The sequence below is a fragment of the Camelus dromedarius genome, chromosome 16 (genome assembly GCF_036321535.1).
Source record: "Camelus dromedarius isolate mCamDro1 chromosome 16, mCamDro1.pat, whole genome shotgun sequence".
Lineage (NCBI taxonomy): Eukaryota > Metazoa > Chordata > Mammalia > Artiodactyla > Camelidae > Camelus > Camelus dromedarius.
In genome coordinates this window covers 57,153,162-57,169,630 of record NC_087451.1, presented here as the reverse complement: position 1 = coordinate 57,169,630, position 16,469 = coordinate 57,153,162, and the positions used below count along the sequence as shown (strand labels likewise).

At 40.3% G+C, this 16,469-nt stretch overlaps 3 protein-coding genes and 1 pseudogene across 3 annotated transcripts in view; 1 reads left to right on the top strand and 3 right to left on the bottom strand.

Annotated features, from left to right (window-relative positions):
• LOC135318451 (cartilage-associated protein-like) overlaps positions 1-16,469 on the top strand; it is a 117,982-nt gene that overhangs the window by 19,348 nt on the left and 82,165 nt on the right. The window lies entirely within an intron of this gene.
• Positions 43-993, bottom strand: LOC105097749 (olfactory receptor 1D2-like). Its single transcript, XM_031469699.2, is given in 3 exon segments — positions 43-431; positions 434-693; positions 695-993. Coding segments are annotated over 3 exon segments (933 nt in total). The 5' UTR covers positions 979-993.
• Positions 11,839-13,287, bottom strand: LOC105097750 (endoplasmic reticulum protein SC65-like; annotated as a pseudogene).
• On the bottom strand, positions 15,629-16,298 carry LOC105097751 (olfactory receptor 1D2-like). Its single transcript, XM_031469701.2, is given in 2 exon segments — positions 15,629-16,103; positions 16,105-16,298. Coding segments are annotated over 2 exon segments (669 nt in total).

The window sequence follows — 16,469 nt, the reverse complement described above, 5'->3', positions numbered from 1 at the left end:
CCCAAACATCACTTCAATGCCCTTTCCAAAATTATCCTCATGTCAACCTATGGAAGGCTTCCCTAGGAGGAGTCTTCTTAGAGCCCCATGCATGTCCTTGTTCCTCAGGCTGTAGATGAAAGGGTTCATCATGGGGGTCACCACAGCATACATCACTGTGGCCACTGAGTCCTTCATGGAGTAGCTGTGGAGGGGCTTCAGATATACCATGCAAAGTGTCCCATAGAAGAGGGAGACCACGGCCAAATGGGAGGCACAGGTGGAGAAGGCTTTATACTTGCTAGAGGCTGAGGGCATTTGGAGGATGGCTCTGACAATCCGGACATAGGACATGAGCATGAACCCAAAAAGGATGAGGAAGATGAAGCAGCCTGTGGCAGTAAGCACTGTATGATTGACTTGGGTGTTGGAACATGCGAGTCTCAACAGGACATCTCACAGAAGATGTAATGGATCTTCTAGGACCCACAGAAGCTCACCCTTGTCATGAGGAGGGTGTGGATGAGGCCATAGAGGACGGAGAGTGCCCAACACAAGGTCAGGAGTGAAATACAAAGCCCAGGGCTCATGGCCGTGGTATAGTGCAGGGGACGGCAGATGGGCACATAGTGGTCATATGCCATTGTGGCTAGGAGGAGGTTGTCCAGGGTTACCAAGGAGACCAGGAAGTAGAGCTGTGTCAGAGTAGGACACAGTGTAGGAGATGGCTTTGTTCTGGGACTGAAGGTTCACCAGCATCTTGGGGATTGTGTTGGTGACAAAGAAGAGATCGGTGAAGGAGAAGTTGGCCAGGAAGAAGTCCATGAGCGTGTGCAGGTGGGAGTCGGAGCCAATGGCCAGGATGATGGACACATTTCCCACCACCATGACCAGGTACATGGACAGGAATATCCAAAACAGAACCCACTGCTGCTCAGGATGCTCTGAGAGCCCCAGGAGCAGGAACTTGGAGACACCACTCTGGTTGCCTCCATCCATTTTTCTGACTGTCTGCAACATCAGCACCAACAAATGTCTACTAAGTGCCCTCAATTCACTAAAGACATTTCAAAAAGTAAAATCCACTGTTGTCTTATCATTAACAATAGCTTAGGCTAAATTTTATACTTTGTTTTTGGTATAAGAAACAATGTAAGAGACAGAAAACAGAACCTGGAAAATCTTCATATGACTTATTCTAGGCAAGTTCTAATTGGGCATACTTAATATTATAGGAACAACGCCTGTGTCTTATTTTAAATCATATCATGTTACAACCATCTTGAAGTGCTTACAAAATTAGTATGTTATGATGTTATATTGATTTAAATGATATTTAGAACAAGTATATACAGTAAAAGAAACTGATGTTATGCAACTGAACAAAGGGGAAAAGTAAAAATTCTGGAAAGGAAATGGAAAAATTATCAGTATTTGCTGATAGGATGATCTGTCCAGGAAGTCTAAAACAATCAACTGAAATGTTATTAGAAATAAAGGGATTTCAAAGCGCTTGAAATTAAGTCTGGGGTCTTACACTGAGGCAAGTTTCCTAGCTCTTTAAGATCCCATTTCTTCATGAGAAAAATGGGTTGAGATGAAAGTAAAATTAACTACTAAAGCGCTTAACACAAATAGCTGGCCTGCAGTGAGTACTCAAGAAAGATTCTTTATTATTATTCTATGTAAATAGTAATCAAGAATAATAAAATTAAAATATAATGTGAAATGATCCCATACACAGCGACAACTAAAAAAATCTGTGCATTAAAAAATGTTAACAAGAATTAGTCAGGGCCTTTAAATTCTCCAGAGAAGCATATAGTAAAAACTTGATAAATGGATAGGCATATTAAGATTCCAAAGATGCATATTCTACTGAACGAATCTAAACCTGAGCTTGTTTGAAGTCAAAATTCTAACAGGATTTTTAAGAAAGAAAATCTCATCTAAGTTTAATCTAAAAATAAATGTGAAACTAAGGAAATGTTGAAAGAGAGCAAGGGGAGACCTCCTGTGCCAAATATAAAGGACTCTGAAACAGTGTGGTACCTGTGCTGGAATAAACAGATCAATAGAACTGGAGAGAAACGTCAGATGCAGACCAAATAGCCTGTAGGAAGGATATAGTCGATTGTTATGGGACCATGTTTATCAAGAGACAGATTTTTGTATTGGTCAATAAATGGCATTGAGGCAACTGTCTGTTTTGGGAGAAATACAAGATCAATGTTTTGCTTCTTATCAAGCACATTTTAGGCATAACAACAATGAAAGTAACTTAATGTGTCTTTTTTCCTTTTGAAAACCTAATATATAGAAATTAAATTTTAAAAATTCAAAAAAAATAAAAGGGGAGAACATGTAAATAAGATACATTGAATTCCACTATATGGAGATAGATAACAACTCTTTACATTTTCATGTTTTTATTATTTGAGATGTGAAGGATGAAAAAAGCCAGTCTATGAAGTCTTGATCAGAGAGCACTGCAGGAAGAGAGTTGCATTTACAAAAGACTTGAGCTGTGCCTTTGTTGTGTTTAAGGAATTAAATATGGGTCAGTATGGCTGGAGTGAACAGGAGAGTAGTGAGATGTAGGATTGTACAGGTAAGCAGGGGTCAGGTCATTCAGTTAATTGTTAAGATTTTAAATTTTCTTCTAAGTGTAGTAAAGAGCCTTAAAATGCTTCAGCAGAAGATGGTGTATATATTTAGCAACTATCCTTCTGCTTGTGTTTTGCTAATAATATTTTAATAATTAGCTATGTCTTTTCACTTTTAATCAATGATTTTTCAGTACCTATTACATTAATAGCTCTGGTAATACTGAAATACACTTCCATCCCAGTATAAAACACTAAAATTGATTTCTAATTGTTTTATTTAGACTTTTGTAGTCATATTTATAAATGAGGTTTATCTATGGTTTCTTTTTTTATGTGCCATCCTTATCACCTTTTTGATATGCTTTGTTTGCATTATCTTCCATCTTAAGCTTATGTTCACTTATTGTCGGTTTCTACTATTAGAAATTTGTTGAAATTTCTTCAGTAACTTAAGATGTAAATTTTAAAAGAAGCCTCAGGAAATTCATTTCCCCAAAATAGCTTATAATACATTGCAATCTGCTGATTATACACAAAAAAATCCAGTGTGAATAATTCAAGCTATACAGAAAAATTTAAATTGAAAGAAAGTTAAACATCACCCCAAATTCTGCCATGCAGCAGTGTTAACATTTTGGTGAGCATACTTCCGTTTGTTTTTTCTTTCAGTCATCTTTATTAACCCAACAATGTGATGGAGAACTTTCTCCAAGTCACTGTTGTAACTTTATTACTGATTTTTCCCTCTTTGAATAACCTTATATTTCTGCCTGCATAATGTTTTCTTTAATGTTAATTAAAATTTACCAAGTTCTGTTTAGGAATTACATTGAATTTCACTATGTGAAGATAGATAAGAACTTTTCCCATTTTGATGTTTTTATTATTTGAGATGTGAAGAATGTTTCTCCTTTCATTGATTTATCTGACTTAGAATGTCTTTTCCAATCTAAAAATTATCTTTCATTTAATGAGAATCTTTTCTTTTTTTCCTTTATTTTTTTTCTGCTGCACTTCTTGGAATTTATATTATATATTGGATAATAATTAGCATTTCATTTTGATGACTCTCCTCCATCTCCTCCCCTAAAACCCATAGTAAGTCTTTGAAAATGAATAGTTTTAAACAGTATTTTAGGCAGGCTTAATAGTCTAAAAGGGGTATCATTCCATGTATTCAAGTGAATAGTCCTTTTATGTAAAAGACTTTCTTTATGAAAGAAGAGAAAACTTAAATTTATTCATGACATCAATGGCAGGAGGATACTACATTTTTCAAAAGAGTGCTCCTCTATCAAGAAATTTTGCTTTTCAGTGAAAAATAAGATTATGAAATTTAAAAATATAATGGATTAGGTGTCTTGACTTTTATCATGACAGTGTGAGGAGCTCCATTGTCCCACTCCCCAGTAACACTGGTGAAAATATAAAAATACAAGGATTTGAAACCTGTGGAAATGGTCCTAAGGGCAAACAGCAAATGAAAAACATCTATTCATGAACATCTTTGAAAATTTAGTAGGAAATGTTGCAAGTAAAAGGATGGGAAAACATAGCCTGCAAAAAGAAACCACTGAAAAACTGAGGTGGGTATACATTAGTCTTTAAATATGAGAGTAGGCTTTAGAGATTAAAAATAGGTTTTAATTTTAAAATGTTACTAGAGATGGGGGGCATTTTATAATGATAGATTGTGTTCATAATTGTTATATCTTACTGATCATATATAGCAAAATATATAATGAAAAAAAAAGAAAGGAGAAATATATAATTTAAGAAGAATATGTAGAGAATAGAGTATCATACTTTCCATAGGGGGTAGAACAACTCAGCAGATCGGCAAGGAAACAGAAGACTTGAACAACACTGTACGTCGACTATGTCTAATCAGTACTCTGCCCAGCAACAACAGAACAACACTCTTTTCAAGTGCCATTGGAACATTCTCCGGGATAGATCTCCAGAATGACCAAAACAATCTCAAAAAACAAAAACGAATTCGGAGAACTCACATTTTTTCAACTTCAAAAACTTACTACAAAAAACAATAATGAAGACAGTGTGGTACTGGCACAAGGATAAACGTACAGATCAGTGGAATAGAATTGAGAGTCTAGAAATAAATGCATGTGTCTGTGGTCATCTGATTTTCAACAAGAGTGCCAAGATCATTCAGTGGGGAAAAGATTCAACAAATTAGTGCTGGGACACCAGGATAGCTACATACCAAAGGTGGACCCTTATCTCACACCATATATAAAAATTAATTTGAAATGGATCAAGACTTAAATAAGAGGTAAAACTATAAAACTCTTAGAAGAAAACACAGGGAAATCTTCATGATCTTGAGTTTGATGAAGAATTTTCAGCTATAATACCAAAAGCATGAGCAACGAAATTAAAAATACACATTCACAAGAATGGCATTGATAGCAAAAAAAGTGAAAAATTATGCCATATTTTACATCATAAAAGTGAAATACTTACCACATCAAAACATTGTAATACAACAACTAACCACAGACAAACAAAAAATACCAAAAGAGAAAAACACTTGCCATGTATGTGATAGACAGAGGTTTAATATGCTTCATATAGTAAGAATTATCGTAAACTGATGATGAAATTATCACCCCCTCCACTGGAAAACAGCAATAGACAGGAACATGCAATTCATAAAAGAAGAAATTCGAAGTCAGTAAACATACGAACAAACATGTAACTTCATTACTTATCAAAAGATGGGATGAATAGGCAGCTTTATATCCGATGAAAGGAAATAAACGGGTACAACTTTCTAGAGGGAAACTTGACATTCCATGTTGTAAGCTCTTAAAAAGGAAATCCCTTTGAGCAATCCTAGTTTTAGGGATTTTTCTTATAGTCAAAAACATAGATATGTATATAAAAGATGGTTATCAGAACCTTGTTACAAATAGTAAAAAAATAAACAGAAACAACTGATTAGAAAGTGCACAATCCATACAATGAAATGAAGCCCTTATGAATAGACATGTGTTCCATATATATGTATGCTCATGATACCTGTTAAATTAAAAAATGTAGTTTACTCTTATCTTGGGAAATAGAAAAATGACCGGTTATGCTTATGTAATACTATAGGATCTACTTTTGGGGTCACTGTGAGGAGGAAACAAATGCATGTCAGGTGCTTACACTGGCCATGCACCACCCTCCCTGCTGCACAAAGCTTGCTTTCTGCATTACAGATCTGATCACGTGTCTTCCCAGTAGTAACTGAGCTCCCCATTTCCTCCAGAAAAGCCCATGTTTGTGGCCAGGTGGTCAAACCCCAGAATGCCTCTGCCTCAGTGGATCTCAGGGTCTCTCTATTCCAGCACTCCCTTAAGCTTGTATATTTTTTTTTTTTAGCATGCACAGTGCTTTGCCTTGGTTCTTTGCACCAGCTGTTCTTTTTCTCTGAATTTTTGGTGAATGCATTATCCACTCTGCTATTCCATTGTTAGCCTGGCAAGCTCCCACTCAAGCATCTCCTGCAGCATCTCTTCCTGCCACAAAGGTGTCACTTCAAGCTCTGTATTATTTCCTGGTCTTCACATTCTTTTAAGATGTCCCATCCCACATTTTGCTTAATTGTCTGTTTTCCCGGGAGACTGTGAGACCCTCAAGAGCAGGGACAATATCCCATATTCATTCCTGTATCTGTAGGACCTCTCACTGAGCTAGGCACAGCATAAGGGATCAAGAAATGAGGATTGAACCAAAGACAATTAGGTTATTCCATGCATTCAAACTGAATAAATGAGGATTGAACCAAAGACAATTAGGTTATTCCATGCATTCAAACTGAATAAATAGGGAAGAGTCATAAAACCAAGAAACTAAGTGACAGAACAGATAAGAATGTTTGGGTAGTCGGCCAGCGTGCCACGGAAGTGTGCAGTGTGTTCTGCAAATTCAAGCTGAAACGATAAATTTGAATTAGCACCAGAAGAAGCAAATGTCGATGTGAGAGCGGTGAGTAGCCTAGGAGATTAAAGTAATTTGGAGCTTCAGATTGGAGGTGAGGGGGCACCAGGAAGGCCCAACATTTTGCAAATGAGTAGATTTGTTACCTCAGTGAACAGAGTTGATTTCCCAGATATTTTGTTGGAGGTATAGCGGAAGGAGATTCTGAGTCAGAAGTTTAGGTCCAAACGCCTAGTTTAAGACATACAACTATTTTTTTAAATGAACCACTACCCTTTAATGAGTATTTGGTCAGATAATGTGTTAAGTGACTACCTACCTACCTACCTTGTCATTTATCTATCTTGTCTGTTAAGTCTGTACAATAACACGGTTTGTTTCTGTTATTGCAGTTTATAGATGAGGTAACCGAGACTTGGAAAGTTAATGAATTTCCCAAATTCCCTCAACTAGTAAATGATGGAGTTGGGATTTGACTCCCCTTTTATGTCTCCAAAGTCTGCTCCCTGGTCACTCTACCACACATTAGTGGAGGGTAAAAGATACCTATGTCACTGGGTTTAGAGAAGAGCTGAAATGCTGGATGTGGAAGCACTTTCCCAACCTTAAGGCCCTATGTAAATGGGAGGTCTTGTTATGAAGGTCTCAGAAGGAGTCCTGTTCTTTACCTGTGTGTCTGAGTATCATCTCCCATCTCTGCTCAGTAGGAAACCCTACTCTTAGAACCAAGAGGGATCTGTGGCCTTAGTCTTTACTCCTTCCTGGACACAGCTCTTCTCCCCACTCACGTAGGAGACCCACTTATGTCTGCAGGGAATGACCCAGAATGTCAAGGTGGAGACTCATTTGTGGCTATCTCCTTGGTGCTATCTACATGGGGCAGAGAAGAGTGAGAGTTTTATTATGGCTTTCACATGCAAAATGTTGTGGATTGTTCAGGTCAGGAGCTAGAAAATAAAAGAGGCAAAGATGAGTCAGGCTATCTCCCAGAAGACTTAAGTGCTGTGCCTACAAAGAGAGAAGGGATTTCCCATTACAGAAGTCTTTTGAACAGGCTGTATAGTATAGTGAGCTTAGCGATCATTTCAGAGCTGATTCAAACTCTTAATGGAGGTAGGTGATGGTTAATTTCTCTTTTAATATTAAAATTCCAGCTTATAGGAGAGGTGGGTATAGCTCAGTGGTAGAGCATGTGCTTGGCATCCACGAAGTCCTGAGTTCAATCTCCAGTACCTCTATTTTAAAAAAATAAAAATTAAATAAATAATTTTAAAAGATTCCAAATTATAGAGTTGACATGGTGGTCCTTTGGCATTTGAATTAAATGGGAGTAATCTCAGGACATGCCCTAGAGACTTGTATGGGCAGCTTCTCGCATCTACTGTTTGCTGGTCCTATAATTCACCTATGGTTCTACACCATAAATGAGCTCATTTATCTCTCACAGTACATAAGCAAGGTCTCAAGTTGAGGAGGCTGCTTTTCTATTAGAAAAGCAAAGAGTTTCCATGAGAAGGGGGAACTTACGGGTTCATCTCAAGATCCCCAAACTGACCTGAGAAAGAAAAAGTGCCCCAACCCTGAGCATACCTGGCTACCACCTGTTTTCTACCATAGAGACAAAGGTCTTCCATCTCCTTAGACCTTATCAGAAACTACTTCCTTCCACAGCCTGCTGACTGGATTCAGGACTCTCTGGGGCATCTGCCTGACAGGAGGGTGGGAAGGAGACAGGTATGAGGGCTGAGAAACATCAGAGGATACCCTAAGGCATCCATACCTCTGCTTTAGCCCTTAAGACAGGAGTCTTCCACACTAAAGTGTACATAAGAGTTGCCTGTGATGCTTTAAAAGTCTGCTTTCTGGCCTCCTTCCTTGAAATACTGGTTCTGTTCCTGAGAACAAAGTCTTTTTTGAAATCACCTGGTGGTTCTGATTGTACACTTTGGGAAACACTCTTCTTTACCTGTAAGAGTCAGTGGGTTCTGAACATGTGTGTGGTCAGCTGGCTTCTGAGGCACAAACTCCTCTGCAGCGTGTGTGGGTGGAGAGGGGAGATAGTGTAGAGGTGATGTGGAAAAGGGCTACAAACTCATTAGAAAACTGTCCTTTGGTCATTTCTGTGCTGCCCTCTGAAGGACTCCAAGGAGGGCATGCAACCTCCTTGAGCCTCCTCATCTCACCCATAAAGCCTTTCTTATGGGTGAGAAGATCATGTGCAACAAGGCATGTGCTAGCCCTTTGAAAACTATAGAGCACTAGGAGTTAGATTCTGTGAATATTTTCCAAAGTATGTGAGTATATTTGTGAGAAAGAGTAAATGGAGAAGAGAAGAAAGGGACGAGAGAGAAAAAGGGAGAAAGTGAATATGTTTGAGATATGCAGACCTTACCCACTCTTCTGTGCTGGTCTCAGGGTTGCCTAGTTCTGCGGTTTCCACTGTCCTATGCAGGATGAAAATTCAGTCAAGACATGGAGGAACCTAAGGCATTATTTCTGAAGAGGGCTTGGTGATTCATCCCATTCGCTGAAGTTGGGAAAGAGGGAACTGGTGTCTGGCTCTTCCGTGCCTGCATAAAAGGAGAAGAATGTAAAGCTGTGGATGTTCTGATGAGCTTGGGGAATCTGAGAACTAACCCCTGGATGCTCAGTTCATGAAGAAAGGAGCTGCACTGGAGCCCCATCAGCCCTATTTATCAGTTTTGGAGAGGCAATCCCAAGACAGCTTGTTGAGGTGAACCTGGATAATTGCTTCAGAGTTAGTATCTACAAGCAAGGGTCTTGGGAAATGCATAATTATAGTTTGCTCCAGATATGTGCCCAGGAGTGGGAATGCTGGGTAATTTGGCAGCTCAACTTTTAGTTTTTAAAGGAACCTCCATATTGTTTTCCATAGTGCGTACACCAATTTACATTCCCACCAACAGTGTAGGAGTGTTCCCTTTTCTGTAGGAGTTCTTTATGTACTTACGTTATGAATCCTTTGTTAGATGTATATAGTAATATCTTCTTCAATCTTACGGTTAAATGTCAATTAACAGTGGGTATTTAGAAATAGAAGATTTTAATTGTAATCCAATTTAGCAATATTTACTTAATAATTAGTGCTCTTTGTATCTTGTTTAAGAATCTTTGCTAAACCTTTGCCAATGTTCTCCTATGTTTTTCTCTAAAGAATATATTGTTTTACCTTTCACATTTAGATCTGTCAATCTAGAATTGACTTTTGCATCAGGTGAGGGAGAGATCAAGATACAATCTTCTCCCTCCACAGGTATAGATATCCAACTGATCCAGTCCCATTTACTGAAAAGAACATCCTTTTCTTACTAATGCATTGCTGAATATATCTTTATCATTAGTCAGATGACTGTGTATTTGTGAATTATTTATGGGCTCTTTATTCTGTTCCATTTGTCAGTTTGTCTATGCTTGCATCTGTACTCCACTCATTAATTACTTTATCTTCTAATAGGATTAATACATGGTTTAAATTCTTTGTTCTTTTCTTTAACATTTCTTTGGCTATTCTTGGCTCTGAATTTCCATATAAATTTTAGAGTAGACTTGTCAGTTTCCTTGAAAGACCTGCTGGGATTTTAATTTGTACTGTATTAAAACTAGGTTAACTTGGGGGAGAATGGGTATCTTTGCAACACTGAGTTCTCTAAATCATGAATGTGGTGTATTTCTCCATTTTTTTATTTTTAAAAATTTATCTCAATAGCATTGTGTAGTTTTCAGTAGAGTGCTTCCCCATCTGTTGCTAGATTTATTTATATATATTTGATGCTTTTAAAATCCTATGGTAAATCGTAAAAAAAAAAAATTAAAATTTAGTTTCTCCTTGTTTGTTGCTCATATGTAGAAATACAATTGATTTTTGCATGTTGTTCCCTCATTCTGAAGTGCTCCTCCTGTTTGGCTTTTTTGTTTTTGTTTTTGGTCCACCCTGAATCACACTGTGGGGAAGGGTATTGGGAGGAGACCAGGGACTAGGTCCAAGAGATTGAAGATCATCCTCATTCTTTTTGCTTTTCCATGATCTCTAAACTTCCCATCAGTCTCATTTCTTCCCACGTCAGTATTGACATTGTGTGGGCTGAATTTTAAGGAAAAGAGTGATAGCTTTGTTGTTTGAGTAGATTAGTATTAAGCCATGTAATAGGAAAGCTTGAGAGGGGGTAGTATTCTGACCTGGGGAGAGAAATTCTGGACAGTCTGCAGTGCACTGTCTGGAAATCAGTACAAAGGATTTAGATATGGGAGCTGTGATTTGGAAAGGCTGTGTCAGTGGATGTTATCAGCCTCCAGTATTTTGGATGTCTGTTGAAGCAATTCAGTAATCCCTCGAGTGGCCTAATTTTTTTTTTCACCTCACATTGTTTTGGATGTTAAGGTTCAACAGTGAACATAGGACCTTTTCTATGCTTAATATCTAGCAAAGAGCAAATAATCCATATTTAATGATCTGGAGGATGAGTTGCTAGGGGAAGACATGGAGTGGGGTGGAGACAGCATGTTTCAGGTAATGGAAGCATGATGTGCTATGTTGGGTGAGAGCACTCTGTCTCTGAGAAGATGAGATACCTGGTATACCTGGAGTAGAAAGAGGCTTGGCCCTGAGCTACTTAATCTGATGAAGTAAGGGTATTGTGGGTCATGTTAAGCATTTTGGATGTTCTGTCAGTGCAAAGGGGAAACTCTTCAATTAGAACAGTGACAGGAGTAGGTTTGAGTTATAAAAAGAATGATGGGGTGGTGGTGGCAAGGAATAGCAACTTTATTCTCTGGCAGACCAAGAGGATGGCTGACTAATGTCCTGGAGAACCACCCTCTCCCAGTCAGAATACAGGCTCCTTTTATACAAAAAAAACCAGGGGAGGGGGTCTGGTTGGTTGTTGCAAGCTTCTTGCTGCAGGAATTCTTTGTTCTTGCAGCCATCCACGTGGGTCAGGCCATGGTGTCCCTGTAAACTTCCAACAAAACAAAGGTTATTCTCTGTTTTGCAACTTGCCATCTCTGCATAAGTGCTAACATCCTTAAAGGTCAGATCCTGAGAATAGACTTTCCTGTATATTTCAGGCTAAAGGCAACATTGTTTCACAAAAGGTGCAGAACTAGCAAGACTAAGCCTAGAAAGCAGGGCACAGTGGTTCAAACAAAAAGAACAGATTCAATTTAGAGTCAGATTTATTCTCCTCCATTACATGGGGAGCAGTGCTTCCAGGTGGGACAGGATGCGGCCTGGTCAGCTGTGTCCATTTTACATGTTTAATAGTTCTTGTTGCTGCCCAGGGGTGAAGGTGGTGCCACTGGGCCAGGCTTCCCAAGTTTTTGAGAGGTGCAGGGGGGCCCTCTTCTCATGCTAGTTCAGGCTCTGGCTCTGAAAATAAAAGGGGAGAGCACTGGGATTAGCTCTGGAATCCCACCCCATTCCCATCAGGTGTCTGGGTGCTGTCCTCAGGGGAGGTGGGGTAGGGAGCAGTGAGGTTCCCCAAGAACAGGTCTCAGTTGGTCTCTGCTTCAGGAAAGTTGCCGTCGTCCTCCACCAAGGGGGAAGGGGGTTGCTAACAGGCTAGAAGTCCCCAGAGGAGATGTGCCAACACCCATTACACCTACTCCACAGAGTCTGCAGCGAGGGGCATGGATCCCGCTGTCTCCAAACTCCATCCCAGGCTGCATCCCCACCCCTCCACTAGGATGAAGTCACTGACCGGCCTCAGCCTCATCACCCTTGGCATCTGGCTCCTGCCACCAGTCAGTATAGATGCTCTCCTCGTAGTCGCCCTCCCCCCAAACTCGGCATCAGATGGAGGGTCCTCAGGCTCCACGGGCGGTTCTGTCTCCTCCAGCTCCATCTCATCATCTGCTTGCAGGTACATGTCTGCAAACCCAGCAGCCCCCGCAGCTCAGCTGTCTCATTGTGGTAGAGCATGGCCTCCTCCCGGGGCTGGAAGGCCTCCTTCTCCAGGCCCCAGCGAGCCTTGTGGAAGCAGTAATACATGAGGTTCTGCTACATGATACTATCTCCGGGGTCAAAGAGCATGTAGCTGGCAGCACTGCAGGCAGCCTGGCGCACGTCATTCAGTTTGTAGTGGGCAAACTGCCGGTAGTGATAACAAAGTGGTGGCCACAAACTTTTCCACAAAGTAGCTGCCCACGTTGGGGGTCAAGCTGGCCTCACAGTCCACCTTGCACTGCAGGGATTCTACAAAGAGATTTGCTCTGGCTGGGTAGAAGTCCTTAAAGCCCACCTGCTCGTGGGCCCCCTCGCAGCCAGCCAGACACCGGGCAAAGATGGCCAGGTACTCGGCCAGGGCCCGCTCCCTGTCCTCCGTGCTGCTCCGGAAACCCCGCTGTTGTAGAGCTTCCCAGCCCGGAGGAAGATGGCCTCGTCGGGCTGAGCTTCCAAGTCTGGGAGGGGCCCCTCGGCGGTGTCCAGCAGCCCCGAGTAGTAGTTGAGATACTTGGTGGTGAGCTCGTGCTTCGGGTTCCTCTGGAGGAAGGTGTAAGCTGTGGCCAGTTAGCCTTGAACTGTGCGTAGTGCAGGTACTGATAGGGCAGGTGGCTCTGGAAGTTGTGCAGCACCTAGTGTGGTAGGTAGGGCACCTCCCTCTACTTTGCCCAAGCCCTGGAACCTGGTCTTCCTTCCATCACAGCGGTCTTCCTGCTCACGCTCCACCCTCAGCCCTGAAGAGGTCACTCTGATGCAGGAAAAACAGTTGTGGGGCATGAGGAGGGCCATGTGCCAGGCTTTGGTTGAGCCCCTGCAACGTGCCCCACCAAGTGTGGGTCCTTGGCTTCGTGCAGGAAAGAATTCAAGAGTGAGCCACAGGTGAGTAAAGGTAGATTTATTCAGAGAGATACATTGAAAGGCAAGAGAAAGGCCACAAGGTATGGGGGTTGGGTGCTCAGATTAAAGTAGGTACACATTCCATAGACAGAGTGTGGGCTGTCTCCAAAGAGGGAGAGAGAAGGGGCAGCCAAGAATGATTTTAAGATGATGTTAATGGATTGGAGGGAGTGGAGTGAAAATGGATGTGGGGAGTCCATATGTGTTGCCATTGCTCAGGTTAGAAAAGTAAGTGAGCTGAATGAATGGTGGCTGTGAAATGTAAAAATGTGCAGAAAGTGGGGCTGGAAACATGTAGTAAATGAACGAGGGGAGTGATTGCTTATTTAAACATGTTGAAATACTGTATATTTCCAGAAAGGAACATTCTTCCTCACTTTGCCCTGAAAAACATAATTGTTTTGTTTTTTCTATTTGTGATATTAGCATGAATCTAGTAAATACTGCCTACTTCTGAGACTCAATACCAAAAGGGCACCAATAAAGGCTGGAGACTGGGGAACTGGAGAGTTTATGCCCTGTCCAGAGGGACAAGTTGCTACTCAGCCACAGAATGATGCTGGCCTTGTAAAATGAATCTGAAAGTGTTCCGTCTCACGTCTTGAGGGGGGAAGGGGGGAAGAGTTTAAAAATGATTGATATTAATTCTTTAAATATTTGGTAGAATTCACTAATGAAGCCATCTGGCCCTGGTTTTTGTTGGTGGTGACAGTGGTCGTTTTTTGATTATTGATTCAGTTTCCTTGTTTGTCATAGCTGTGTTCATACTTCCTGTTTTTTTCTGAGCTCAGTCTTGGTAAGTTGTATCTTTCAAGGAATTTGTCCATTTCTTCCAGGTGTCCAATTATGTGTAATTTTTTATAATAGTCCTTTGTGAACTTGTTTTTCTATGTCTGTGACATCGATTATGTCTCCTCTGCTGTTTCTGATTTATTTATTTACACCTTCTCTCTTTCCTTAATCTTTCCAAGTGTTGGTTAATTAATGTTTATCTTTTAAAAAAATGAATTCTGAGTTTCATCAATTTTTTCAATTTGTTTTCTATTCTCTATTTCACTTATTTCTACTATATCTTAATTATTTCCTTCCTTCTGTTCACTGTGTACTTCACTTGTTCTTTTTCTAGTTCCTTGAAGTGTATAGTAAAGTTTTTTAGGTCTTTTTTAATGTAGGTGTTTATCACTACAAACTTCTCTCTTAGAACTGCTTTTGCTGCATTTCATAAGCTTTGGTATGTTACGTTTTCGTTTTACTTGTCTTGTGATATTTTCCACTTTCCTTTTGATTTCTTTGTCCCCATGGTTATTCAAGAATGTTAATTACAGTGGGATTGTGAATAGTTTTCATTTTGTTACTGATTTCTAGTTTCCCATTTCATTGTAGTCAGAAAAGATACTTGCAATGATTTCAGTTTCTTTACATTTGTTAATACCCAGAGACCTCGTGTGTACTGTCTTGGGAGAATGCTTGCTGCGCTGCAGAGGGGGATGTGTTTGCTGCTGTTGGAGGGAACATTCTGTGTGTGTCTGTTAGGACCATCTGGTCTGTGGTGTTTTTCAAACCTGCTGTTCCCTTACTGACTTCCTGCCTGGGTGATCTATCCATTGTTGAAACTGGGGTATTGAAGTTTCCTCCTGTTATTATCTTGCTGTCTATTTTTCCCTTCAGATCTGTCCATATTATTTTATATACTTAGGTGTTCTGATCTTGGGTGTACATATATTTATATCTTCCTGTTAAATTGTCTCTTTTATTATATAATGCCTTTCCTTGTCCCTCGTGACAGTTTTTAACTTAAAATCTTCTTTGTTTGATACAAGCATTTTATATATTTATTATTATTATTATATATTTATTATATATTAAAATATATATAATATGTATATATATTCCATTCAGGCATTTTTTTATCTTTTAGTTGGTGAGTTTAATCCATTTACATGGATTTAAGAGAGCATGGTGGCATTGTGGTACTGTGGTCAGGTAAATTGAAGGATCTTATCCTACAAAATTCTGGTATTCGTGTTAGCATGACTTTATTTCCAAGGCTTTTGCGTTCAGGGACTTTAGCATACACATATGTCTTTCCTTCACCACAGATATATAAACTTACTCTGAGCTACAGCTGTGTTCTAGTAATGCTGTGTATTTCACAAGATGTCTTGTACATGGAGGAGGAAATTCCCAGTGCCCACTCAGTGCCCGTTTTACAATATTGCCCTCATGTCAACTGCTAAAAGCCTTTTCCCAGAAAGAGTCTTCTCACAGCCCCATGCGTGTCCTTGTTCCTCAGGCTGTAGATGAAAGGGTTCATCATGGGGGTCACCACAGCATACACCACTGTGGCCACTGAGTCCTTCATGGGGTAGGTGTGGAGGGACTTCAGATATACCATGCAAAGTGTCCCGTAGAAGAGAGAGACCACAGCCAAATGGGAGGCACAGATGGAGAAGGCTTTATACTTGCTAGTGGCTGTGGGTATCCGGAGGATGGCTTTGACAATCTGGACATAAGACATGAGCATGAACCCAAAGAGGGTGAGGAAGATAAAGATGCCTTTGGTAATCAGCACTGTGTGAATGATCTGAGTATTGGAACATGTGAGCCTTAGCAGTACGTACATCTCACAGAAAACATAGTGGATCTTCCGGGACCCACAGAAGGTCACCCTTGTCATGAGGAGGGTGTGGACGAGGCCATAGAAGACAGAGTGTCCAACACAAAGTGAGGAGTGAAATACAGAGCCCAGGGCTTATGGCCATGGTGTAGTACAGGGGACGGCAGATGGCCACATAGCGGTTATATGCTATTGTGGCCAGGAGGAGGTTGTTCAGGGTCACCAAGGAGACCAGGAAGTAGAGCTGTGTCATACACCCTGCATAGGAGATGGTTTTGTTCTTCATATCTATAATAATAATAGCACAAAAAAGGGAGGAAAGAGAATAGGCCTACATAGGAATCATGTTATTATATATCACTGTGATTGAGTATAAATCTGAAGGTGTTTCCAATATGTTAAGATGTGCATGGTAGATCCTAAAGCAAACATGAGAAAAAAAAAACCCTCAAAAATA